At 49.6% G+C, this 27,621-nt stretch overlaps 2 protein-coding genes and 1 pseudogene across 3 annotated transcripts in view; 2 read left to right on the top strand and 1 right to left on the bottom strand.

The window, feature by feature from the left end:
* Positions 1-29: 29 nt before the first annotated feature.
* LOC311630098 (heterogeneous nuclear ribonucleoprotein K-like) lies at positions 30-27,621 on the top strand (annotated as a pseudogene). Its single transcript, XR_014797081.1, has 5 exons — positions 30-75; positions 25,201-25,339; positions 25,816-26,490; positions 26,736-26,919; positions 27,053-27,621. The product of XR_014797081.1 is annotated as a heterogeneous nuclear ribonucleoprotein K-like (transcript).
* On the bottom strand, positions 8,977-10,988 carry CCL19 (C-C motif chemokine ligand 19). Its single transcript, XM_084898870.1, has 4 exons — positions 10,667-10,988; positions 9,642-9,768; positions 9,329-9,422; positions 8,977-9,242 (listed from the first exon to the last, which is right to left on the bottom strand). The coding sequence occupies exons 1-4, from the start codon at positions 10,725-10,727 to the stop codon at positions 9,222-9,224; spliced, it is 303 nt and encodes a 100-aa protein (XP_084754996.1). The 5' UTR covers positions 10,728-10,988; the 3' UTR covers positions 8,977-9,221.
* LOC311630070 (protein SPATA31F1-like) overlaps positions 11,625-27,621 on the top strand; it is a 38,480-nt gene continuing 22,483 nt past the window's right edge. Inside the window, exon 1 of the mRNA XM_084898810.1 lies at positions 11,625-11,794. The gene's annotated coding sequence lies outside the window, so the exon portion shown is untranslated. The remainder of the gene's footprint in view (positions 11,795-27,621) is intronic.

Raw genomic sequence — 27,621 nt, 5'->3', positions numbered from 1 at the left:
GTGGCCTGGAATCTTTTGAACCACCTCATGGAATAGAGTGGCACTACAGACCTGCCTAGGCCCACAGTAGGCTTGGTATGTATGGGGAGTAGAATTTTGTTGTGTTAAGCCACTCAGACTTGGGTGTCATTTATTACTGCAGCATAACTCCGTCTACCCTGACCAATCAGGTGTGTTGGTGGTGGCTTTCAGGTATTGTAGAATAGAGAGATGAAGTTGCAAGAGAACTAGGAAAGGACTGGATGTCAGCCTGAGATCTTGGATTTAGAATGGGATTTTGCTCCCAGCTGAATTGTGTTTCTCCCCCCCCCCAATAATTCATAATTGAAGCCCTAACCTTCAATGTGACTGTATCTAGAGATAGGCTTTTAAGGAAGTAATTTAGGCTAAATGAGGCCGTAATGGAAGGGTCCTAATCTGATAGGACTGTAGCCTTAAAAGAATAGGAAGAGAGAGGGCACAGTGAGGACACAGTGAGAAGGCAGCTATCTGCATGCCAGGAAGAGGGCTCTCACCAGGCATCTGGATCTTGAACTTCTAACCTCCAGAACTGTGAGAAAATAAAATTTCTGTTGTTTAAACAACACAGCCGATGGTGTTTTATTATGACAGCTTAGGCTGACTGAGGCAGATATTTGTTAGGTGATATCCTTAAATTTTTAAGGAGTCTAGGATTTGGGAAGAAGGATGTATGTTGATGTAGGATAGCCATAGGGTGGACTATAGAGTTTTTTTTTTTCACTGCCCACAAACTTAATTCCTCTCTATGGTTTGAGGAATTTCCTATTATATGAGTTTTAGTTACCTTCCAACATATGGTAGAGTCCCCTAGGGGTCACATACTAATTTTCCTAGCTTCCTTTCCAGCTAGGATGTGAACACATGCCTTAGGCTCATCCAATCAGAAGTGCCTTTTGAGGACTGTGAGTGGGAAGCTAGCAATGATGCAAAGGAGCAGGGTTAGTAGAACATCCATTTTCATGGTGGTAGGAGTGGTGGCAGAGGTGAGGTCTGTTTCTCATGGGCAGCTGAGCTGTGATTCTAGGAGTGGAAGCTGGCAGGCTGATCACCCAATATCTGAAGGGCTTGTGACCACAGTACAAATGGAGGCCCACATAGCATATACCTAAATATTTAAAAGTTACAAATCAAGCTGACAGACTGCCAAATAAAAATGGTCTGTCTTACCATCTTGAAAAGCATACTTTCAAAACAACTTGGAGACCAGGTTCAAATTTAGAATTCTTGGAATCCTTGGAGTTCCTTGATGGAGAGATGTGGCAACGGGAGAACCAAGCTCCAGTCCCAACTTGTCCACCCACTTTCTTCCCTTACTAACCTCAGTTCCAATTGCACCATGAAGGGTCTCATAAACCTGATGTAGACACCCCAGCCCCCCACACACAAGTTTCTCTCATGTTATCTGGCAATAGCTACTGCATGGTCATTCGCTGGACCTAGCAGTGTGCACAGCAATGACATAGTCTATCATGGGAAGGACAGGTCTAAGGAAGAGGTCTCTATGGATTCTTGAAGTTGTTTGGGGCCTTTTGGGCAGGGGATTCTCCAGTTTTCAATCCCTGACATGTGGTCTAGAAGGAGAAGCACTAGCTCCAGGAGGGCATGCCCCCTTAGCCTTGAGTACTGTTTATGCCACGTCCAGAGGTATGACTGGAAGAGGGACAGAACAAGGTCCCCTAAACCATGCACTATAGAACAAGGGCCTCAGTTATCTGGATGTTAGGGTGGTACTGGCATTTGGCATCCCCTTCTGTGCCACCACGCTGTCTTGGAGGGCTGTCTGGACTGTCCTGGCTCTCCTGCATGCTTTGCCAGTGGTTCTGGCTGCCTAGGCCCCTTTATTCTCTCATTTTCTGTACCTTCAGGGTTTTTTTTTTTTTTTTTTTTTTAAATAACTTACTTGCCAAAACCGGTTTGGCTCAGTGGATAGAGCATCGATCTGCGGACTGAAAAGTCCCAGGTTTGATTCTGGTCAAGGGCATGTACCTGGTTGTGGGCACATCCCCAGTGGGGGCTGTGCAGGAGGCAGCTGATGGATGTTTCTCTCTCATCGATTTTTCTAGCTCTCTATCCTTCTCCTTTCATCTCTGTAAAAAAATCAATAAAATACATTAAAAAAAATAACTTACTTTTCTGTTCAAATCATCTAGTGATTTTCAGTGGCTTGAAAGTAAGAATCCTGATTGATAACTTTGTATTTGCCCTTTTTTGGGTGGGGGTAACGCTATATCATGGCAGCTCCGAGCTTGCTGAGGGCCCCACTCTCACAGACATTCTGATGCTTAGGGCTGCCATGGCAGGAGGCGCCATTTACACACACTCCAGCGAAAACGGTGTCCCTGGAATGCGCAATGGTGCTGTCCCGCCTGACAGGCATGGGTGCCCCTGACAGTGCTCGAGTTTCCCAGGAGGAATGGTGGCCTGATAGTGATGGGGGGACCTTGACATCAGTGGAGTCCTGTCAGCAATGGGGGCACCAATAGGCATTGGTATGACCTGTCAGGGTTCCCGAATTGATGGAGGGCTTGAGTGTGGTGCCCCTGTGGGAACGGGTGGCTTCCTTTTGGGAGAGGATCCTTGAAATGATGGTCTGACAGGTATGGGATCAGCAAAGTGATTGGGGTTTTGGTAAGTGTTGGGTTCAGATTTCCAGGGACTACGGTTCTGATATCCAGAGCCCTGGGGGGTAAAGCCACCCGCTTTGGTGGGTTGGAGCCCAGGGCAGCTCATATTTTCGGCCCAACCCCCCACCCCCCGGAGCCATGGGTCATAGGAACAGAAGCAGGGCTGGGTGTCTGACTCCCTCATCTACTCTGATCCTCAGAGTCTCTGCCCTAACCTTTGTCATTCTCCCCTGTCCTGCCTATACCTGACCCCTCAAGAGATAGAAGTTATCCTTGGAGAGGGTCATTCAGGAGTCTAATCTCACTCCTGAGGATTTGAACAGATGACTTAGGCTTGCCCAATCAGAAATGTCTTTCAAGGGACTACAGGTTTCTCGGGACTACGGTTCTGATATCCAGAGCCCTGGGGTTAAAGCCGTCCCAGTGAGATGCTCTGCTCTGAAGAGGTACCCCCTCTTCGTCCCCCCGAGAGACCTGCCCCTTTTAAAAGCCTTGCCCACAGGCCCCTTGGTCCTGCCCCTACTCCCACCCTCTGGATCCCAACGCTGCCCTGTCCCTTCATTCCCATTTTTATTGCAACATCACCTGGCCTCTGTTACTCCCTGAGAATGGAGGTAAGAAGGTAGGCACAGTTGTAGCCTGATCCCTTCTCCACTGTTCCACTTGGAGAAACTGAGGCCTGGGCAGGCCTCGAGAAACTGTGCCTACTTCCTCCGGGAGACTCTGGGGAAACCAGTTCCCCTTCTGCTGGAGAGGCCCAGGAGGCAGGAGGCCCTCCAGGGGCTTCTGTGTCTGGCTCAAGCACTGGGGTCTTGCCTGAGGCCTTCAGCTTCTCTTCCTGTTTCCCCCCAACTCTTCCTCGCAGGTCAAGCCTTTCCACCCCAAGTGGACATCGCAGACCCCAGCCCTCTTCCCAAGTGCTACCCACCAGACCGACTTGGGCTGCAGTCTCAGCTTTGTCACTCTACCTCTCCATGCCTCAGTTTTCTCAGACATAGAATGGGACCAGTGATCCCCAACTTACAGGGTTGTTTAAAGATGCAGTATGTCATTCACATAAAGGACCCAGCTTGGAGGCTGGCACATGGTCAGTACCTCACAATAATGGCTTTCCCTCTTTTCCTGAGGGCTGCTTCCTCAGACCTGGGCCTGCTGTATTGCTCCCCATTTTTACTTAGGAGATAGGTCAACTAAGGGAGGCAGTGTATGTAGTACAGATTCTGAAGCCAAACTGCCCAGCGAGGACCCTCCGCTCTGTGGCTTTACCAGCTGTCCAGCCTGGGGAAGTTACATGGAATGCCAGGAGCTCCGAAGGCAGTGCCCGGCACCTACTGAGCACTTAGGGGTGAATTAGCTGGTACTACAGAGCCATCTCTCACCCCGTGGGTGAAGGCTCAGGGGCCATCGAGCCAGTTCTCTAATCAGAGAGGTGCCTGCTTGATTTACGGAGGAGCCTGTGAAGGAAACTCCCTACTTGGGAACCCTGTCCCTCTGTGAGACTAATTCCAAGGGTTTCTGGCTGGTTCTGAGTTTCCCGGAGGCCAGAGAAGGGGGGCACAAGGGTGGGGGCTTACCAAGAAATTGACACGAGATGATGAAAATATGATCAAAACTGCGTGGCTGGCTCTGACCAATTACCCACAACACCGCTGTGAGAACTGGATGTGCTCCAGGTGCATTGTGGGAAAGAGCCATGCTCATTCCATTCGTTGTTGTTCTGTGCCAGCCCCTGGGAACTTTATCAATAGACAGGATGGGGACTGTCAACAATAAATTAAAAAAAAAGAAAAAAAAGAAAAAAAAAAGACCGGACAGGGAGCTTTTTGTTCGCCGATAAAGCAGGGATGACAGTCCCTTTAGGGAGATGCTGGCTGTTGGGTAGAGAGGTCTCACTCGGCTGCTGGCCTTAAACCTGTAGCAGGGGGGCGGCTGTCCCCAGCCCCCCAGCCCTGAGCTGCTCCACCTCTCCCCTGGCTGCCCAAGGAGGCATGAGGTGGGCTCCCCACATGGGCCCAGCCTGGCCTCCAGCTGGCTGGGAGTGGGGACCCCGTCGTGCCCTCCCCCAACCCCGGAGGACCTTCAAGCCAGTTTGCTGCCCGCCCCGTGCCCACACTGCCCATTAAAGATGGTGTCAGATAAAAAACAAACAAAAAAGCCTGTAGCAGGTACCATGTGAAAGGTTTTCTTAAACCCGTGGTCGCCAACCTTTTGGACCTCGTGGACCACTTGTTGATGACCCTTCGCCCTAGAGAGAAAGGTGTTTACTTATAGACAGGCAGCAAGGTCCCCGTATCCTGGTTGGGGAGCTAGGAGTCCACACCACCCCTTAGCTGGTGGCAGCTTCATCATTGTCAGGGAGGCAGATTGGCTTCTGGCCCACCAGAACTCAGGATAAATAAATGCCACAGCCCTGGCCCGTGTGGCCCAGTTGGTTGAGCATCATCCTGTGTCCTGAAAGGTTGCAGGTTTGATTCTGGTTGGTTGCCTGTAGGAGGCAGCTGATCAATGTTTCTCTCTAATTAATGTTTCTCTCTTACCAATGTTTCTCTCTCTCCCTCTCCCTTATTCTTTTTCTCTAAAAAAAACCAAAACCAACCCACAAACAAAACAACCCTAACCAGTTTGGCTCAGTGGATAGAGCGTCGGCCTGCGGATGGAAAGGTCCCAGGTTTGATTCCAGTCAAGGGCATGTACGTTGGTTGCAGGCACAACCCCAGTAGGAGGTGTGCAGGAGGCAGCTGATCGATGTTTCCCTCTCATTGATGTTCCTAATTCTCTATTTCTTTCCCTTTCTCTCTGTAAAAAAAAAAAAAAAAAAAAAAAAATCAATAAAATATATTAACAAAACAACAACAATAAAAACGTATTGGAAAAAAAAAGACGCCACATTTACCAGTGAATGACAGTGAAACAGAGAGCAGGTGTTGGTCGGATGAAGTCACAGAACTGAGAATGTTTGAGTGAGCCGGGACAAGCCCCGAATTGCTGGGCTAAGCTCTCATGTTTCTGGTGGGCGATGAGAAGACAAACCTGCGCCCAGAAGGATTGGTGGCTGGGCATGCGGACAAAGGAAGGGAGCAAGCCAGGAGGAAAGGCACTGGGTGGAGAAAAGGCAGGAGGGCTGTGTGCCTGCTCTCTCTGGGACTTTGCTGTGTGCCCCCAGACTTCCTCTAAGTTCTTCATTCTCGCTTGCTCCTGCATTATCTCCCTTCCCATCTCCGTTTCTCCTACGTTCCCAGAGGGATTCCCTGTGGCCCTAGGAAGTGGCGACATGTATGAACATGTGTGACTTTGGGGAAGCCCATATGAACCACAGGGGGATCCAAAGATTTATGAGTTAAGTCTTTGGAGGGACTAAAAAGTTAAGCCTCCCACCCCACTACACACACACACACACACACACACACACTCACACACACCTGACAGATGGGGGAACTAAGGCGTTGGGCAGGGGACTTGGTAAGGAAAAATCTTGCCTAGAATTGAACAGTGAGGGGTGGGAACAGGATTGTGGGACTGATGGCTGAGCACTGAGCCCAAAGCCTATTCCTGTAACACCCAGTGGCAGTGGCAATGGCAGTGGCAGTGGCAGTGGCAGTGGCAGTGGCAGTGGCAGTGGCAGGGAAGTAGTGTCCAGGGATCTCTGTCTTGGTAGCATCTTCCTCAGGCCTCCCCTCTTCCCCTCCCCTACTCTATCTGCGTGTCCTCCTGAGGGTCCGGAGGGACAGTCCGTGTCTGCCTTTGTGGTTAGCTGGCCTCTGCATGGCTTCACTGAGAACTGAGAAGGAGTTGAGGCAGGGTGCCCCCCACCCCCACCTATGTTTGTTCTATGCCTGCTGGGGTGCAGGGGATAGGATAAAAATGGCATTCACACCTGGGGCCTTTGAACTCCATGGCTGGCTGACTTGATGGATGGTTTAATGGATGGATGTGTGTGTGCAGGGGAGGGTGGATGGAGGTCTAATGGATGCAGGGACATTAGGTGGATGGATGCATGGATGCATGAATGGATGGGTAATTTCCCCCCAGGCAGCAGAGCCAAACTTCCCAGCCATAACAGTGTTCTTGAAAAATCCCCATCCCTTCCACTCCTTGTAACTCTGAGACCTGAGAAACCCGAGGCTGTAAACACCTTACTCTGGGAGCAGAGGGGGGAAGAAGCTGTCATGCTCTCAGCTCAGGGAGGCAGGTCTGGTGCAGGGAGCGGCTCTAGGGCCAAGCCCGGGCTGACCTGTGGCTGGGCCACCAACAAGTCCCAGCCCGGAGGTCAGAGCTCTCTCAGCACAATTAAGCCTGGCCTTGTCGACCTCCCTAATTCCTTCCTAAGTAGCTAATGGGCTGTGGGAGGTGCAGCAAGTAGTGCCAAAACAAGAGCATTTGTATACATATCATTCTACCCTTGTTTTAATCGGACTATAAAGTAAAGCATCTGCTTGCAGCTGGGTCTCCTCATCCAGGCACGGGGGATCCACGAGCCCCAGCTGCTGTATTCTCTCGTCTGTCTCTTCTTCAATCCTTCGCCGCCCCTCCTGGGGTCCACCCTTGGCCGTGCTGGCGCGGCACAGGCAGGCACAGCCCGCTCCCTGCTTCTCCCCTTCCCAGGTGCCCAGGCCTGTGCAGGCCTGGCTTTGTTACCAGATGAGTTACATCTGGTAAAATGTTGGCCGCTCTTGCCAAGTGAACATGCGTAGTCTGGCATTCCAGCTGCCATTCAACCCCAGCGGCTCAGACTTGCTGCTCCCAACTGGACCTCAGAGGCCATGGCTGGGAGGCCAGCCAGCTGTCCCCGGGGATTTCCCACCCACAAGAGGTTTACTCCCCGCAGAGCTGCCCTAGGGTAAGGTGACCAGACGTCCCGCTTTTGGCGGGACAGTCCCGATTTTTAACGATTTGTCCCGGGACGCGGGAGTTCTAGGACTTTGGTCTCCCAGAGCCGAGGTTCCTCCCCTGGGAACCCCCTCGAATCATTGTTGCCTCAGCCCTGGCGCCCCTAAGGGCTTCAGGGGTTGGGGAGCTTCCTTCAGACAGAACCGCTCTAGCTTCCCGGGCTGCCCCTCCTTCTCTCCCATCTCTCACTCCTGGCTCCTAGGCTTGTCTGTCAGTATCCTGAGAAGGGTGGCCTCAGATGGCGCTGGGCCTGGCCCGGACTGTCTGGATGAGAGAGGAGAGCTGGCCTGGAGGTTAGAGCCTGTATGGACAGATGAGCCTGGCTGTAAAGTCTTTTCCACATATGTGTTCATTATCTAGAAAAATCTCTGAGTAACTACTTTGTGCCAGGCAGCGTGCTGAGCACCAGGGAGTCAGTGGGAACCAAATAGACAAAAGCCCCTGTCCCGGAAGGCGGACAAACTGTTCATTATAGCTCAGTGTGATGGGTGCTGTGAGGAGGAGGGACAGGGTCTCTGGGAGCTGGGGAGAGAGGAAGGCTGTCTAACCCCAGCCCAGGGTCAGGAATGCTTCCTTGACATCCAGACCTAGATGGGCAGTCCTCTGAGCAGGAGAGAGAAGAGCGTTCCAAACAGAGGGGATGGCATGGGTAGATGGGACCTTCCCCCAGGCAGGGGAGCTGGTCCCGGTCTCTCCTCTGGCCATTAGAGCAAGTCCCTGGCAGCTCCCTTCCCCCACTGACACCTGATCCACGAGACGCCTGTGATGAGCTGAGGCTGGGAGGTGGAGAGTTCGGCTTGTTCAGGGGACTGACACAGAGTTAGTGTCGCTGAACCATGGAGTGTGACAGGATTTTGAGGAGACAGGCGGCGGGCCCTGGTTGTGGCAGCTTCTCTTGAGAATACAGGGCATTAGGAGAAGGTGGATGAGAAGGTTGCTCAGGTTGCAGAGAGGAAAGTAGATCCTGCCAAGCATGGGACAGAGTGTGGGATCTAGGAGGGAAGGTGGGCGAGCGTGGATGGGTGGGAGGTAATCAACCAAGGACCTTGTGTGGATGTGTGCGTGGCCCATGGACACAGACAATGGGGTGGTAAGCCCCTGGGGTGGTGGGAGGGGTGTGAGGGTGGACTGGAGGGCGAATGGGGACATATATAGTAGTTTCAACAATAAAGAATTATTAAAAACAAGGAAAGAATAGATCAGGGGTCTTCAAACTACGGCCCGCAGAGGAGTCTGATCCGGCCCGCCAGGTTTTTTGGGCAGTGAGCGCAGCCGAGGTGTTACAGTAGGAATTAGTAGTTCATATAGTCCGGCCCTCCAGCCCTCTGAGGGACCGTGATCTGGCCCCCACTTTAAAAAGTTTGAGGACCCCTGGAATAGATCCTGCCATTCCATCTCCCCCTTCCTACCCAGTCATCCTGGACAAACAGCAAACAGACGAATCTGTGGTGCCAGTGGGCTTTATTGGAAGCATTGCAGTCTGGGTGTGGAGAAACTGTGCTCCTGCCACTCACCCTCTCACACTCGCACTCACACTCACACTCACACTCAGACACTCCAGGCCCTGCCCGGCTTTGTCAGGTCTGGTGCAGAGGAGCTGAGGTTCTCTCTTCTGGTCCTTGGGTCTTCCGGACGGCAGCGATTCACATCCCTTCACCCAGACGCAGGGCTTCCTGGGAGGCTCAGGGGCTAACTGCTGTGGCGCTTGCTCTGGGGGAGGAAGGAGAGGGAGGTGTTGGGCTGGGGTCCCGGGCAGGGGTTCGGAGCGGGGAGGCGGGTGGGGAGGGCGGGCTTGCCTTGGCAGATTTCCTCAGCAGTCTGTGGATGATGAGGTTCACCCAGGGCTGGTCTGGCGGCGCGCAAAGCTTGCGACCCCTCTTGGTGGTGAACCTGGGGTCAGAGGTCAGAGGTCAGAGAGAACGGAGCCCTGGAACCCAGCTTCCTGGCAGACCCAGGTGTGTGGGGCAGAAGCTGAGGACCACATCCTAAAAGTGTCTCAGGGGCTTCCTTGAAGGGTTGGGCTTGGCCAGAAGAAGAGAGAGAAGGAGGCGGGGTGGGGGTGGGGGTCGATGGGAGGTGAGGCTTGATGCACTCCTCCCCACAACTCACACGACGGCGGGCACTCGGCAGCCATCCTGGATGCGGAGGTACCGAAAGTCTCTCACGATATTCCCAGGGATGGGCTTCTGGGCCACAGACAGGCAGCAGTCTTCCGCATCGTTGGCACCACCCTGAGCTGGGTGGCCAGGGGCCAGAGAAGGTAGTGTTAGAACATAGGGACCCTGAGGAGGGAGGCCACAGCCCTCATTGGGATTCAGGACAGTTGTGTGTGTGTGTGTGTGTGTGTGTGTGTGTGTGCGCAAAATTTATTGAAATACTTACACGCTCTTTGGTAAATAACTACCCCACAAATGCCTTCCTGCTGCCCCAATACCCCAGTCTCTCACTCAGGGCTTCTCGACTCCCCCACAAACAAAGAGTTAATGTTGGTCACAGCATGGAATTGACGGGGAAGGGGTGAGTGTGGGATAGGAGGCTGGGTTAGAGGACTTAGGAATTGTTAAATATATTTTTAAAAATATATTTTATTGAGTTTTTACAGAGAGGAAGGGAGAGGGATAGAGAGCCAGAAACATCGATGAGAGAGAAACATCAACCAGCCGCCTGCTGCACACCCCCTTATCGGGGATGTGCCTGCAACCACTGTACATGCCCTTGACTGGAATTGAACCTGGGACCCTTCAGTCCACAGACCTACGTTCTATCCACTGAGCCAAACCGGTTTCAGCTGACTTGTTAAATATTTTGACTATTAGTTCTGCCTCAGCATCTCTCATTATCCCCACCTTGAGCAAATACATTTCTCTCTTTCTGCCTGGGATACTGAGGCAGCAGGAAGTAGAGCTCACAGAGAGAGGGGCGGCCAGAGGCCCTACGATACGTGAAGAGACAGACACATGTTGGAATTCAGGGCCCAGATATACCCGCCCTCACTGGCATACACTCAGGGCACTCCAGGTTCACTGACCCAGGCAGACCTAACTCCCAGCGTCCCGCGTGCCCAGTGCCGAGCAGTCTGGGGGCCAGACATCCCCTCTCCCCTCCCCACCCCGCCAGCCTCCCCTCAGCCTTACCTGGGGAGGCCCACAGGACCAGCAGGCTGATGGCCAGCAGTGCGGCTGCAGGGGATGCCATGGAGGGTGAGCGGAGGCTGACGGACAGCGAGAGCGGAGTGTGCGTGTGAGCGTCTCTGAGCTTCGGCAGGAGACTGCGTGAGGCTGAGGTTGGCTGGGAGTTGGGATGCCACAGGCGTGCAGTGTGCAGGGGCCTGGAAGTCAGAGTGTGGAAGGCTGTGTGAGGTTGCGACTGCTTCTTATTTTAAAGTGGACCAGAACTTTCACTATCTCTCATAAAAAATTCCCCTCCAAATTCATTCTGTGGATTCCCCTTTGCCCCCCCCTCCCCCCAGCTCCGCCTCTTTCTGGGAATGTGACCTTTCTTTCCCTCCCTCTCCCCTCCTCCCCTCAGCAGCCTTGGCTTTAGCTCTGAGAATCTAAGAGGGCCTGAACTGTTGTCGCAGTGGTGTGGTGGCATTCGCATTATGAACCACAGAGCTGGCCTTCAGGGGTGGTGGCCAGGATTGGGGGACGGGGGGCAGAGCGAGGAGCTGTGCCCCCTTCTCTAGGTCGTTTTTTGGAGTTGTTGTCAAGCCTCACGTGAGGATATTTTTCCCATTGATTTTCAGGAAGTGGAAGGGAGGGGGGATAGGGAGAGAGAGCAGGAGGAGGAAAGCTGGGGAGAGGGGAGAAAGTGAGAAGAGGAGAGAGAGGAGGACTGAGGGAAGAGAAAGAGAGAAACATCAATGTGAGAGAGACACGTTGATTGGTTGCCTCCTGCCTGTGCCCCAATGAGAGGATGGAACCTGCAACCCAGGTACACGCCCTTGACAAGGAATGGAACCAGCGACCCTTCAGTGCACAACTGATGCTCTAACCACGCACAATACAGGCTAGGGCCCCCTTCTCTAGGTTTATCCCTCATCCTCATTCTGTTCTTTGTGGTTCTTCTCTTCTCTCTGGTGCAGGAGGAAAAGAAGGCTTCCTGGTGCCCTCAGCACAAGCATGGAGGCTGGGGTAGCCCCCAAGTCATCACGGTGCCTGCCCATCCGTCATCTGGGAACCGTCATCTAGGCCCTCCCTTGAGGCAAGCAGAACTGAAAGGGCATGTTGCTTTGAAGGAGGCCCAGCACCCGCATCCCACAGGTCAGACCTTTAGGATTCAGCTTCCTGGCTCAGTGAGCTCTGACCCTTTCTCTACTGACCAATTTCCGTTGTCCGACACCTGGTCGATGCAATAGCTGGAGGGAGCCTGGCCCAGAACAGCCCCCTTCGTCTCTCCCCTCCTCTCCAGCCTGGGAACCAAGAGGGGATTTCTAAGGAGAGAAGCTGGCCAGCTCATATTCAGACAGATTTCCAAATTTCAAGGAATTAACAGATGGGGAAGGGGACAAGCGATTTCCCATCCTTATAAGAAAGACTAGAGATAGGCCAGGAGAGAAGGCCTCAAAAGAGAAATTAGCCGAAACCAGTTTGGCTCAGTGGATAGAGGGTCGGTCTGCGGACTGACGCTCTATTCCGGTCAAGGTTCGATTCCGGTCAAGGGCATGTACATTGGTTGCGGGCACATCTCCAGTGGGGGTGTGCAGGAGGCAGCTGGTTGATATTTCTCTCTCATCAATGTTTCTAACTCTCTATCCCTCTCCCTTCCTCTCTGTAAAAAATCAATAAAATACTCTCTCTGCCTAAACTGGTTTGGCTCAGTGGATAGAGCCTCGGCCTGTGGACTGACAGGTCCCAGGTTCGATTCCGGTCAAGGGCATGTACCTTGGTTGCGGGCATATCCCCAGTAGGGGGTGTGCAAGAGGCAGCTGATTGATGATTCTCTCTCATCGATGTTTCTAACTCTCTATTCCTCTCTCTTCCTCTCTGTAAAAAAATCAATAAAATATATTAAAAAAATAAAATTAAAATAAAAAAATCAATAAAATATGTACATTAAAATAAAGAGAAATTAATATGTGGGATACCCATTCAATCAGCCGAGCTAAACTCTGGACCCTCTTCTGGATGGGGTGGTGATTCCCTCATAAGTTTTTAATTTATCTTTCTTTCCATCATTAATAATAACAATAATAGTAGTATTAGCATTCTTGTTTCTTTACTATATTCTAGGTAATATAGTAATATAATCCATATTAAGGACTTTACCACTATTGTCTTACTTAACTTTCCCAAGAAAACCATAAAGTCATTTTTATTATTATCATATTACTGGAGGCCCAGTGCACAAAATTTGTGTGGAGCCCCTCAAATGCCTTCCCACTGCCCCATTAGCCCAATCTCTGAGGGTTGACCCTCAGCCCAGCCTGCACCTTCTCCAATCTGGGACCCTTTGGGGAATGTCCATCTGTTGGTTTAGGCCCAATCCCGGCAGTCAGACGTCCCTCTCACAATCTGGGACTGCTAGCTCCCAACTGCTCACTTTCTTGCCTGCCTGCCTGATTGCCACTAACTGCTCCCCTGCCAGCCCGATTGCCTCCAACTGCCCTCCCCTGCTGGCCCAGTAACCCCCAACTGCTCTCCTCTGCTGGTCTGATCACCCACAGCTACCCTCCCCTGCTGGCCATCTTGTGGCAGCCATCTTTGACCACATGTGGGCAGCCATTTTGTACAAGAGCATGAGGGTCAATTTGCATATTACCTCTTTATTATATAGGATTATCTGTGTTTTACACATACTTAGAATACTAGGTCACACAGCAAACAAGTGCCTTGAATATAGGTGTATTTTGCTGTAAAATTTACACTCTTCTACTGTCCCATACTGCCTGCCTACCACCTGTCCGTTGATCATAGATGAGTAGAGAGGAGTAAGACTCCACAGTTAGCATGCGTGGGTTGGGATTCAGATCCTACCACTTGCTAGCTGTGAGACCATGTGCAAATGATCCAGTTTTTGTATCTCAATGTCCTTACCTGTAAATCAGGAGTAGTAATAGACCTACTTCTTGGGATAAAGTTAGGTAATCTGAGTCAAGGATTTAGTTTAGGCTGGCATATAATAAACATTCATTAACTACTAACCATTATTAAAATGTACCCTTTTATGGAAATATTTGTCAGTTAATTCATCTAGCCATCTTTCTACTGAGCTACCCATCTTCTTCATCACTTATCCACCAGTGGTTCTGATTAGTCTCTTTTGTCCCCTTAACCCCATCCCCCAACCCCCGCCCCATTATCCACTCTTCTGTGCCCTGCTCTGGACTCTGGAAGGCTAACCTTTGCACTCAGCATTACTTAAGACCCCTTGCCCTCTAGCTCTTGTTTGGATTTGGCCCACTGGAGGCCAAGTCAGTTGAAGTATGAATTCCGCAAATCCTTCCTCTTTCTGCAGTTCTGAAAGTGAACAATTTCCTCTGGGGCAGTTGTTCTCAAAGAACTGTCTTTGGACAGCAATAGCAGCAGCAGCAGCACCGGGGACTTGTTAGAAATGCCAATTCTCATGTCCTGCTCCAGACCTCCTAGAGTAATCTGCAGGTTGACACACCCTCCAGGGACCCTTATCTGTGCTGAACTGTGAGAAGCACTGATTGACCATTTACAGATGCATTCGGGCGGCTTCCTCTTCATTAGTCTGTCCTTCCTCTTACTCCCTCAGGCCTTGGTACAGTAATAACTTCCCAGTATTTGTTAAACCCTGAGTGTTTCATCATCCCCTGTTGGTTCCTTAATCCTGACTCCACATCTTAAATAGATTATTAAAATCCTTTATTAAAATCTTTCTGGTTAAACTTTATTTTTAAAATATATTTTATTGATTTTTTTTTGAAACATCAATCAGCTGCCTCCTGCACACTCCCCACTGGCTATGTGCCTGCAACCAAGGTAGATGCCCTTGACCGGAATTGAACCTGAGACCCTACAGTCCTCAGGCTGACGCTCCATCCACTGAGCCAAACCAGCCAGGGCTGGTTAAACTTTTTTGAGTGTGCCATCTGTTTTGTGCCAGGATCCCGACAGATACAGTAAATGTACCAGAAGAGATCCCAGGAAATAGACACCCAAAATGGACTGGGTTGTTCATATGTCCGATAAGCAAACAGATAATTTCCTTGCATAAGACAAGAGGACACTAATAATTTGGAGCACGAGAAGCATCGCAATCACTCAGACTATCATCAGTGATAGTCTAGGGTGGAATGCTGGTGGAGGGAGAGGCATTAGGAGATAAAACGCTCGAGGCACTTGATCACTATGGTCACAAATGGTGATTTCAAATGGTGATTGCATATATTGTTGGGTGGGCAGCCTGTTTCTTTTCTTTTTCTTTCTTTCTTTTTTTCTTTCTTTTTTAGAGATGATTGATTTTTTAAATAATTGATTTCAGAGAGGAAGGAAGAGGGAGAGAGATAGAAAATCAATGATGTGAGAGAATCATTGATTGGCTGCCTCCTGCACACCCCACACTGGGGATAGAGTCTGCAACCTTGGCATGTGCCCTGACTGGGAATTGAACCTTGACCTCCTGGTTCATAGGTCGACACTCAACCACTGAGCCATGTCGGCCCAGCTGGCAGCCTGCTTCTGATTGTGCTAGCAAAGTTACATGAGAAAAAGGTAAGTTTAAGATCATGAACTTCTAACTTAAGGTTTGGGTGGCGATCCCAACAACCTCCATGGAATTCTTAAGGAATCTTTATTTTATGTGACCACATAGCAGGTATGGCTAAGGATCAAGCGCAAGACCTGATGATATGGTGTTGAGTTGCAACACCAGGTGAATACCCAACCCCACCACATCCCTTATGCTAGAATAGGGCATTGTTGAGAAGGAGTAGGACTCTGAGACTTGGTAAGGGGGCATTTGGGCAGAGATGAACAAAGCTGGGAATTTGGACTTTCAAATCCCTTTGAATCTTCTTTGCTGGTAGAAGAACATCCTCCCTCTCCCTCTCTCTGAAAACTGTGAATGCTACAGCCTTCCATATCATTAAAAAAGTTATTAGCCTAGCCAATGTGGCTCAGTGGTTGAGCATGGATCCATGAACCAAGATGTCACCTGCCTGATTCCCAGTCGGGGCACACACCTGCACCGTGGGCTTACTCTCCATTAGGGGGCATGTAGGAGGCAGCTGACTGATGTTTCTTTCTCATCAATGTTTCTATCTCTCTATCCCTCTCCCTTCCTCTCTCTCTAAAAATCAATAAAACCATATTTAAAAAATAGTTATTAATAACTCCCTGGCAAGGGGCATGCATTTTCTCTTCAGGACTCATCCTGACCATTCCACATAGTCTCCATAGCCATAGCGAGAGTTTGATTCTAATATGGCTCAGACAAGGTGTATCAGGTGTGCTCCAAGAACAAGAGCATATACACTGAGAAATATTGTAGCAGGAAGTTGTCAACTGTACTGGGAGAATCCTGGGGACAAGCGAGGACAAATTTATTTTTATTTTATTTATTTATTTTTAAAATATATTTTATTGATTTTTTTTACAGAGAGGAAGAGAGAGGGATAGAGTTAGAAACATGGATGAGAGAAAAAATCATCGATCAGCTGCCTCTTGCACACCCTCTACTGGGAATGTGCCCCCAACCAAGGTACATGCCCTTGACCGGAATCTACCTGGGACCTTTTAGTCCGCAGGCCTACGCTCTATCCACTGAGCCAAACCAGTTTTGGCGAGGACAAATTTATTGATATGAGTGTCCTCACCCAGGATTTGGGTGTAGTCTGTTGGAAGCGTGGGTTCACTATGATCAATGAGGCTGAGATGCTAGAACCTCACTGACATATTGTGGAGTGCTCCTTAGACTTTGAGGTGCATAAGGTTCATTCTGGGGTCTTGACAAGCTGTAGATTCTTATGCAGTAGGTCTAGCGTGGAGCCTAAATTGTTGCATTTCTATCAAACTTCTAAGTGATGCTGATGCTGCCAGTCCTTAGATGATACTTTGAGTAGCAAAATGGAGGAAGAAGTGCAAAAGTTGGAAAGATGGACATCTCTGAAGGGCCCAAAAAGACACTTCCTTCTCCAAGGCAATAAGAACACCATTGGTGAGGGGAACACTAGCTTCTTTAAGAAGCTCTATCGTGCCTTCTTTAGTAGGCAGACTATGAGGATGGGAGATGGGACTGGGCAATCTTATTTCAGGAGGAATAAGAGGGAGAGGAGAGAGAAAGAGAGGAAGAAATAATGGAAACCTTGAGTGGCGGAGGACAGATGTTGGCACTTAACCATGAGCACGAAGGTGAATGAAATGACTAATCAGTTGCAGGGACAAGTGGTAATCAATACGCTTTGCGCACGGGGATCTCTGATAGTAGCTAATTGATGCAGGGTCCTCAAACTTTTTAAAGTGGGGGCCAGATCACGGTCCCTCAGAGAGCTGGAGGGCCGGACTATATGAACTACTAATCCCTACTGTAACACCTTGGCTGCGCTCACTGTCCAAAAAACCTGGCGGGCAGGATCAGACTCCCCTGGGGGCTGCATGTGGCCCGCGGGCCGTAGTTTGAAGACCCCTGGATAGCATCCATGGACAGCTTACGGCTGTCCTACCTGACCCCTGTAAGTGGAAAATTTCTACGTCTGATGAGGAGAAACTTGATGCAAATTATATAGAGCAGTGGTCGGCAAACTCAGTCAACAGAGCCAAATATCAACAGTACAACGATTGAAATTTCTTTTGAGAGCCCAATTTTTTAAACTTAAAGTTCTTCTAATGCCAGTTCTTCAAAATAGATTCCCCCAAGCCGTGGTATTTTGTGGAAGAGCCACACTTAAGGGGCCAAAGAGCTGCATGTGGCTTGAGAGCCGCAGTTTGCTGACCGCGGATATAGAGGATTTCTAGTCTTTTACAAAGTCCCTAGATTGGATTGAGGAAAGCCTGCGTTTCTTTCACAGGTGGATTGTATAAATCCTTCTGTTAGTCCAGTGTTTCCCAAACTTCTCTCATGATGAGAATCACCTGGTGGAGTTGTTAAACTACAGATTCCTGAATCCCAGCTAAGAAGTGCTAAACTAGAATTTTGGGGAACATATAGGTAAAATTGTATACTTAACTAGTGCTCTAAGCTTAGTGCTCTAAGTATACAATTTTACCTTCTTAGTTGGGATTCAGGAATCTGTAGTTTAACAACTCCACCAGGTGATTTTCATCGTGAGAGAAGATTGGGAAACACTGTTAGTCAGTGACTTTCAAAGTGTGGTCCCTGGGTCAGCAGCAGTAGCATCACATGGGAACTTGCAAGAACAACACATTCTTGGGCTCTGCCCCAACCATCTCCACTGAATCAGGAACTCTGGTAGTGGCCCAGCAACCGGTGTTTCCATTGGCCTTTCTGGCGATTCTGACATATGCTACACTTTGAGAATCACTGGTCTACACCTCCTCCCCAGAGACCTGTAGCCATTTGCGAGGCTGACTATGAATGGGGAACAGGAAATAGCCAGACCTTTGGGGGGATTATTAGATACCGTATTGTGATAAGACCAGACTTGGGGACCCAAAACCTCATTGTGGTCTGCCAGTCAGAAGGAGGTTTTACGGAGGCCAAGTGATAGGAGGATCTTGGTCCAGTGACATTTCACGGTGAGTCTGTAAGACCTGTCCAGTGGTTATTTCTCTAGTTTCAGAGTGCACAGTGGGAATAGATATATCTCATAATTAACAAAATCTCCACAATGGTTCCTTGACCACGGAGTAAGGAAAATTATGCGACCAGTGGAAGTCCTTTGAACAGTATTTGCCCCACCACGTTCCTGCTTACACTACTAAACCCGAAGCACCGCTACGCTGCTAGAGGAGTCGCATGGATTAGAGCACCTTCAAAGACTTAAAGGATGCTGCAGCCCTTGGTACAGCACGTTACAGCTAACAATCTAGCACATGCCTTCTTTCTGTACAGTCAATTAAAGACCACTGATATCAGCCCTTTTCAACGGGAGTGACAGCCATACACCTTCACTGTTGTTCCTCAGGGATATGGCAACTTTCCTACTCTGATATCAAAATATAATCTTGACATCCCACAGAATATCAAACTGTTCTTTTAAACTGATGCCATTATGCTTATAAGAATTAGCAATAACCTGCCCTGACCGATCTGGCTCAGTGGATAGAGTGTCGGCCTATGAACTGAAGGGTCCTGGGTTCGATTCTGGTCAAGGACATGTACCTTGGTTGAGGGCACATCCCCACTAGGGGGTGTGCAGGAGGCAGCTGATCCATGTTTCTCTCTCATTGATGTTTCTGACTCTCTATCCTCCTCCCTTCCTCTCTGTAAAAAAAAAAAAAAAAAAAAAAAAAAAAAAAAAATCAATAAAATATATTTAAAAAAAAAAATTAACAATAACCTTAAATACCTTAGATGGACCCGTGTTTGCCAGAGGGAGAGAAAGGAATCCTACAAAAATTCAGCGTCCTGCCCTATAGGTGAGGCTTCTAGGCTATCAGGGGTAGGCAGAAGCTGAAAAACAATGGTCTGGGGCTTGTTGTACCTTCCCCATGAAGAAGGAGGCACAAGGATTTTGGAGGCAACATATTCCGTATTTTGGTCTACTGCCGCAAACCATTGGCTGGGTGTGACACAGAGCTGATAGCTCTGAATGAGGTCCAGAGCAGGGAAGGTGTTGGCAGCAGGCCTAGGCTCCGTGGCAAGTTGCTCTGCTGCTTGACTCTTATGCATTTTAAGTCCCGTGAACCTCGGATTGTCGGCGGCAGAGAAGGGCACGTAGGAGTCCCAGCGAAGTCCCCTTGGCTGTTGGAGTAGGCTGCACCTCTGCTAACGATTATTTCCTATTTGGGAAGCTACTCCTGATGTGCCCCTGGGCCCTGGCCTAAAACTCAAGACTAGTGATCACCCGGTGACCAGGCAACCTAAGGGTATAATTATAGCAAATCATGCTGCTGGGTGTGCACAGCTGCATTCCATTGTCATATAGACATTGTGCCTGTGAGACTGTGGAAGCATTGGCTGGTGGCTCAGATTCCTACTCGTGTTGTTGTCTTCCTCTTTTGATCACACTTGGGCCTTCGTGGGGAAGTTTTTTATAAACAGTTACCAGAGGGAGAAAATGCATGGTCTTGATTTTCAGAGGGGTCTCTAAAGGATGCTGGCCCCAGTCAGAAGTGGACAGTTGCTTACATCCAGGCACAGCCTGAAAGACCCTGGTGAAGGGCAGTCTTCTTAGTGGGCAGGAGAACCTTCAATGTCCACGCTGTCAGGAGGGAGACGGCCTGAGGGTTGAAGTTATGGTAATCACGCGCAGTGGCTGCCCGCATCGCACCCTGCCCTCCCCTCTGTAAACGGCCCCGTCACTGACTTCATTTCCGTCAGACCTTTCTGAGCGTGTCCTTGGTTTCCCACCAAGATCCTGAGTGACACAAGGTTGGAGTGCAGAGCTGGTGGAGAGGTTTTAATTACAATTTAATGCTATCTGCCTGGAAAGCTTGTTGTGAAATATCCTGAGAATTGGCAAGGGAGAGTGAAATAATGAAATAATAAAAAAGACATTTGTATCACATTTATTCGGTAAATATTTACTGAGGGGCTTCTATGTTCCAGACAGTGCTCTTGGCACTGGGATACAGCAATTAAGAAAACAAACAAACAGCCCTAGCTGGTCTGGCCCAGTGGAACTGGAGGTTCTGTCGACTGAAGGTTCCCAGTTTTGATTCTGGTCAAGGGCACATGCCTGGGCTGTGGGCTTGATCCCCAGTGTGGGGCATACAGGAGACAGCCAATCAATGATTCTCTCTCATCATTGATCTCTCTCTTCTCTCTGAAATCAATAAATATATATTAAAAAAACACAAACAAACAGATATTCCTGCTTTTGCAGTATTTTTATTCTAATGAAGGAGACAGGCAAGAAACAAACAAGAAAAACATACAGTATATCAGATGGCAATAATTGCTATAAGAAAAATAAAGAAGGCTAGAGGGAGAGGAAGTATTGGAAGGGAGGGTCAAAATACATTTTTACTTATTTCAAAGAGAGAAAGGGAGAGGGAGAGAGAGAGAGAAACATCAATGATGAGAGATAATCATTGATCGACTGCTTCCTGCATGCTCCCTAGTGGGGACCGAGCCCCAGGCATGTGCCCTGACTGGGAATCAAACTGTGACCTCCTGATTCATGAGCACGCCAGGTGTACAGCAAGTCCTCACTTGATGCCATCGATAGGTTCTTGGAAACTGTGACTTAAGAGAAACGAGGTATAACAAAGCCAACATTACCGTAGGCTAACTGAGATAAACAAGAGTTAAGTTCCCAGGGCATATTTCTAGTCACAAAACATCAACAAAATTCTAACACTTCTAATACTAACAGCACTGAAATAAAATGAGCTGTGCATATAGTATTTAAGAAAGGTTAATATAAACAAGATAATGATTTTCCGACCCCCTTAGGCCAGGTCAGGGTGGCAGGGGTCCAGAGCCTCTCCTGGCGGCAGCTCCGGGGTGCAGGGTGTAAACCGCTCCTGACAGGGTGTCATTCTACGGCAGGGTGCATCACACACCCACGATCGCCAAGACTGGGACAATTTAGGCACGCCCAACTCACCTCACCTGCATGGCTTTGGGATGGGGATGGCAACCCAAGTACCCTGAGAAGACCCATGCAGATGTGGGGAAAGTGTGCAAATTCCTGCCGAAACCGGTTTGGCTCAATGGATAGAGCATCGGCTTGGGGACTGAAAGGTCCCAGGTTCGATTCCAGTCAAGGGCATGTACCTTGGTTGCGGGCATATCCCCAGTAGGGGGTGTGCAAGAGGCAGCTGATCGATGACTCTCTCTCATCGATATTTCTAACTATCTCTCTCCCTTCCTCTCTGTACAAAATCAATAAAATATATATTTTTTAAAAAGTGTGCAAATTCCTGCCTAAACTGGATTGAAGCGTCCCAGGTTCGATTCCGGTCAAGGGCATCTACATTTTAAAAAATATATATATTTTATTGAATTTTTACAAAGAGGAAGGAAGAGAGATAGCTAGAAACATCGATGAGAGAGAAACATCTACCAGTTGCCTCTTGCACACACCCTACCGGGGATGTGCCCGCAACCAAGGTACATGTCCTTGACCAGAATCGAACCAGGGACCTTTCAGCCCACAGACTGACGCTCTACCACTGAGCCAAACCGGTTTCGGCGGCATGTACAGTACATTGGCTGCAGGCACATCCCTGGTTGGGGGGAGGGAGGGGTGCAGGAGGCAGCTGGTCGATGTCTCTCTCATCGATGTTTCTAGCTTTCTATCCCTCTCCTTTCCTCTCTGTAAAAAAAATCAATAAAAATATATATTTTTTAAAAAGAAAGTGTGCAAATTCCACACACCAATAGCCCCCGAGAACCGATTCTACCCTCCTTCCCCGCCCCCCAACAACGTTATAAAGAAAAGAGTAGAAAGAAACGACCTTACTGAGGATCACGTGTGTCGTTCGGCCACCTGTGTGTCTGACGTGTGCCCTCTCAGGCCAGCAGAGGGCGCTCCAGCCCAGGGAGGGAGGCTGCGGAGCGGCGCGCGGCTCGGGCGCTTTGGTGGGGGCGCTCTGTGGGGTCCTGCAGGGAGCAGGTGTGGCCCGACCCCGCCCGCCGGCTGCTTAGCGTCTGCGAAGGACGCTGCTGGCCCCTGGTCCCCGGGGCTTCGGGTACCCACGGGTCCGAGGCCCGGGGTGCGGCCCCGCGTGCGGAGCGGAGAGCTGGGCTGTGCGTGAGACCGCACCCCGGGACCCGGGCTCCGCGTGGCCCTGGAAGTCCCCCGGAGGCTGCGTCCCCGAGCCTGGCAGGGCGGCCCTGCAGCCAGACCCCAGCCGCTCAGGCCTCTGAACCGAGGACACTGGTGTTGTCTGCGAATATAACCCTCCCTTTCCCTCTTCCCCCCATTGCCAAGTTACCCGGAGTCCAAGGCATCCAACGCTAAATTCTGAAATCATGTTTGCCTTAAAAAGGCCAAAGGAAGCTCACTTCACCCCCGGCACTTGCTTCACAGCATAAATATCATGCACCCAATCGATTCCTAAAGCCACTTAATGACGGTGTCAGCTCTAAGGAAAGGTTTCTTTTTCCTTTTTGAAAAAGATATATTTTATTGCCGAAACCGGTTTGGCTCAATGGATAGAGCGTCGGCTTGGGGACTGAAGGGACCCAGGTTCGATTTCGGGCATATCCCCAGTAGGGGGTGTGCAAGAGGCAGCTCATCAATGACTCTCATCCATGTTTCTAGCTCTCTCTCTCCCTTCCTCTCTGTACAAAATCAATAAAATATATATATTTTTAAAAATTGATATTTGGCTGACAAAATCATTATTAAAAAAAAGATATATTTTATTGATTTTTACAGAGAGGGACAGAGAGTTAGAAACATCGATGAGAGAGAATCATCCATCAGCTGCCTCTTGCACACCCCCCACTGGGGATGTGTCCGCAACCTGGGTACATGCCCTTGACTGGAATCGAACCTGGGACCTTTCAGTCCACAAACCGATGCTCTATCCACTGAGCCAAACCGATTTCGGCAGGAAAGGTTTCTTTATTCCACGGAGACTGACCGAGAGGCTGACGGCTCGGCTCGGTGATGCTCAGAGCCTGAGGGTGCCCTGGACACAAGGCGGAACGCGAGCTTGTCCTGTTCACCAATGCGCACAGGAAAATGCCAGACGTTTGGCCTTGCCTGGGGCATATTTGAGGACAAATAAGAATAAATTGATTCCAGAAAGACTAAGGAAATGAGACCAGAAAAATTCAGCTCACACGCCCGCTGTCGGTTTCAGCCCACCGAGGATCTCAACGACGATGCTGCCTCCCTGTGGCGGAGCGGGGCAATGACGGCCTCCCAACCAAATATATTCTGAGCCCATGGCTCGCTCAGGTGGTCAGAAGGGAGTTTGGCTATTCTCTTAATATTGGGTTGGAATTTATTATTAGCACAATCCATGGCTCTAAAGCAAAAGCCTTCAATGGCCCTGGCTGGTAGCTCAGCTAAGGTTAGAGCGCCGAACTGCTAGGCTAAGGCTGCCGGTTGAATCCCCCTCCCACACAAGAACCAGGGGGACCAGGGGAAGCCAGAGGCTTCTGATTCTGAATGCAGAAATGAGTGCAACCATGAATCGTGTTCTCTCTCTGTTTCTCTCCCTCTTCCTCTCTAAAATCAATCAATAGAAATGAAAATAAAATAAAGCAAAAGTCTTCAAGAATATGGCATGTAGTTTCCCTCAGGTGTTTTGAGGGAAACACCTTGACTTTCCATCCCTCTCATGCCAGGTCAGGGTGGCAGGAGTCCAGAGCCACCCTGCCCACCTGCTCCCAGGATGGAAAGGGTTTTCGGGGCTTTTTTTTGGATTTCAAAGTCCAGAGGCAGGGCTGTCTGCGTCTCAGGCCATTCCAGGATGAGACGCTCCTGTATTGAGGAGCCTGGGGTGTCCCTGTGCTCATGTATACGCCCCTGATTGTCCGAAAGGAGTGCGGGTGGCCCCCTGCTTGCCACCCTCCCCACCGGGGACAAGGCAGCCTGTGACCCTAAGGTGACCTGGGCTCTGGGTGTTAGGCCCTTAATACAACTTCCAGAGACTGGAAGTCACCCCTTTTCTTAGGAGGTATGTAGCTGGCCAGTGTGGCTCATTGGTAGGCAAACTAGGGCCTGGGGAACAGCCAGAAATAGTCACGTGAACTAGGGTTGGAGCCTGGTGACCAGTTTGAAGTGTTCATGTCATCAATGGGGAGGGGCCAGGTGGAGAGCCGGAAGTGCTGAGATGACCTAGGATATGGCCTCGCCCAGGTGAACAGCGGGAGGTGCTCTGGTGGACAAGGGTTGTAGACTGGGGACCAGCTGGAAGCACTGACATCATCAAGGGGGATTGGCCACGTGGAGAGTCCGAAGTGGTTAAGGGTTTGGGGCCCTGACACCTGCTGGAAGTGCTGACGTCACGAAGGGGGCGGGACCACGTGGACAGCCGGAAGCGTTCAGGTGGTTAAGGGTTTGGGAGAGAGAGGTAAACATGGATGTGAGAGCAAAACATGGATCAGCTGCCTCCTACGGTACTAGGGATCAAACCCAAAACCCAGGCATCCGGCCTGACCAGGACTAGAACCAGCAATCTTTCTTGCATGGGACGACACCCAACCAACTGAGCCACACTGGCCAGGGCTTTTCCCTTATGACTTATGTTTCAATGGTTTTACATCCTGTTTAAGAAGTTCTTTTCTACCTCAAGGTTGTAAACATCCCCGCCTATTATTTTTTCTATCACATAGTATTTAAAAAAAAATTTTTTTTATTGATTTTTTTTTTTTTTTACAGAGAGGAAGGTAGAGGGATAGAGAGTTAGAAACATCCATCAGCTGCCTCCTGCACACTCCCTACTGGGGATGTGCCTGCAACCACGGTACATGCCCTTGACCGGAATCGAACCTGGGACCTTTTCAGTCCGCAGGCCGACACTCTATCCACTGAGTTTGGCTATTACATAGTATTTTAAACATTAAATCTCAATCCCAATATAACGAAGCATTTAAAAATATTGAGGCCCGGCTGCAGGAGCCATTATCCTCTGTGTCTCTGCTGCACTGGCCTCTACGTCCCGCTCGTTTACAGCCTGTAGATCGGTGTGTGCATCTCATCCAGGAAAATGGAAACTGAACAGCCAGAGGAAACCTTCCCCAACTCCAAAACCGATGGTGAGTTTGGTAAACGCCCCGCAGAAGATATGGAGGAGGAAGAAGCTTTTAAAAGATCTACTGTGTTTCCCCGAAAATAAGACATCCTCCGAAAATAAGACCTACTTACAAGTTTCCTTCTGAGTGAAATATAAGGCATCCCCCCCCCCTGAAAATAAGGCCCCCCTAGGCTAAACATGAGAGATTTGGTCCACTGATTCTGAAAGAAATGGAGTCTTTCACCAAAAGAAATTCACCAGGAAATTCAGGAATTGGATTGTTATGATGATGTTCCAGAAGATGATGACATGGTTGTCATTAAATAAATGAGTAAATTCTTGATACTGTAGGATTCACAGTTTGTCTGGTTTGTGTTGACAACTACCGTACTACTGTACCGTATACAGGTAATAAATTTCCTTTATTTTCATTTAACAATAAATATGTACCGTATTCTTCTTCATGGAAAAATAAGACATCCTCTGAAAATAAGACCTAGCGCATCTTTGGGAGCAAAAATTAATATGACACTGTCTTATTTTCGGGGAAACAGGGTAGGAGCACTGATGAGGTGGTTGGATTACGCATTCTGCTTCAGAGCAAGAACGCGGGGGCAGTGATTGGAAAAGGAGGCAAGCCTATTAAGGCCCTGCGTACAGACCACAACGCCAGTGTCTCAGTCCCAGACAGCAGTGGCCTCAAGCGCATATTGAGTATCAGTGCCGATACTGAAACAATTGGAGGAATTCTGAAGGAAATCATCCCTACCTTGGAAGAGGACCTGCAGCTGCCGTCACCCACTGCGACCAGCCAGCTCCCGCCGACTCTGACACTGTGGAATGAATGCTTCTATGACCAGCACTATAAAGGAAGCGACGTTGACTGCGAGTTGAGACTGTTGATTCATCAGAGTCTGGCAGGAGGGATTATTGGGGTCAAAGGTGCTAAAATCAAAGAACTTCTTGAGAGAACACTCAGACAACAATCATGCTTTTCCAGGAATGCTGTCCTCATCCCACTGACAACAGTCGTTCTTATTGGAGGAAAAGCTGATAGGGTTGTAGAGTGCAGGAAGACCATCCTTGATCCTATATCAGAGTCGCCCATCAAAGGACGTGCACAGCCTCATGATCCCAACTTCTATGAGGAGACCTATGATTACGGCGGCTTCACCATGACACCTGATGACCGCCGTGACTTCCTGTGGGGTTTCCCATGTGGGGAAGAAGTGGTTTTTTTGTTTTTGTTTTTTTAAAAATATATTTTATTGATTTTTTACAGAGAGGAAGGAAGAGAGATAGAGAGCTAGAAACGTCTATGAGAGAGAAACATCGACCAGCTGCCTCCTGCACACCCCCTACTGGGGATGTGCCCGCAACCAAGGTACATGCCCTTGACCTGAATCGAACCCGGGACCCCCTTCAGTCCGCAGACCGACACTCTACCGCTGAGCCACACCGGTTTCGGCAAGAGGTGGTTCTGACAGAAAGCGTCCTGGTCGGGGCGGGCATCCCGTGCCTCCGTCTAGAAGAGATTATGATGATTTGAGCCCTCGGTGGCGAGGACCCCCTCCCCCTCCTCCCGGACGAGGTGGCCGGGGTGGTGGCAGAGCTCGCAATCTTCCTCTTCGTCCTCCACCACCACCGCCGCGAGGAGGGTGAGTTTCTTTTCATCCGTATGTTACTAACATGCAAGAGGCTGCCGTTTAGGGGGCGAGCGGGGTTAGGTTCTTTTCATTTGATGTGCGTGATGTTAATAAGCTGAGGTTACAGCCAGTGCTGTGTTTGCAGGGGTCTGATGGCCTCTGACAGGAGAGGAAGCCCCGGAGATCATTGTGACGGCATGGTGGGCTTCAGTGCTGACGGCGCCTGGGACTCGGCAATAGATCCGTGGAGCCTTTCAGAATGGCAGGTGCTGAGGAACCACAGGGTGGCTCTGGGTGTGATGACTCCTGTGCAGGGGGTCGTGGCTCCTATGGTGATCTTGGTGGACCTATTATTACAACACAAGTGACTATTCCCAAAGCTTTGGCTGGGTCTATCATTGGCAAAGGTGGTCAGAGGATTAAACACATTCGTCCTGAGTCAGGAACCTCGATCAAATTTGATGAGCCTTTCGAAGGGTCTGAAGATCGGATCGTTACCATTACAGGAACGCAGGACCAGATACAGAAGGCACAGTGTTTGCTGCAGAACAGTGTGCAGCAGTATCCGGGAAGTTTTTCTAAGACTAGTGAAGGACTGAAGGAGTCCTGCATCTTTTAAAAAAATTTTTTTTTTATCTGCTTCTGTTTAAAAAGCCAACATCCCTCTGCTTCATAGGTGTTCTGCATTTGAGGTGTAGTGAAATCTTGGCTGTT

Source organism: Pipistrellus hanaki (assembly GCF_964339955.1).
Source record: "Pipistrellus hanaki genome assembly, chromosome: 11".
Taxonomy (NCBI): Eukaryota; Metazoa; Chordata; class Mammalia; order Chiroptera; family Vespertilionidae; genus Pipistrellus; species Pipistrellus hanaki.
Note: the sequence above shows the minus strand (reverse complement) of the source record. Positions and strands in the feature narration are given on the sequence as shown.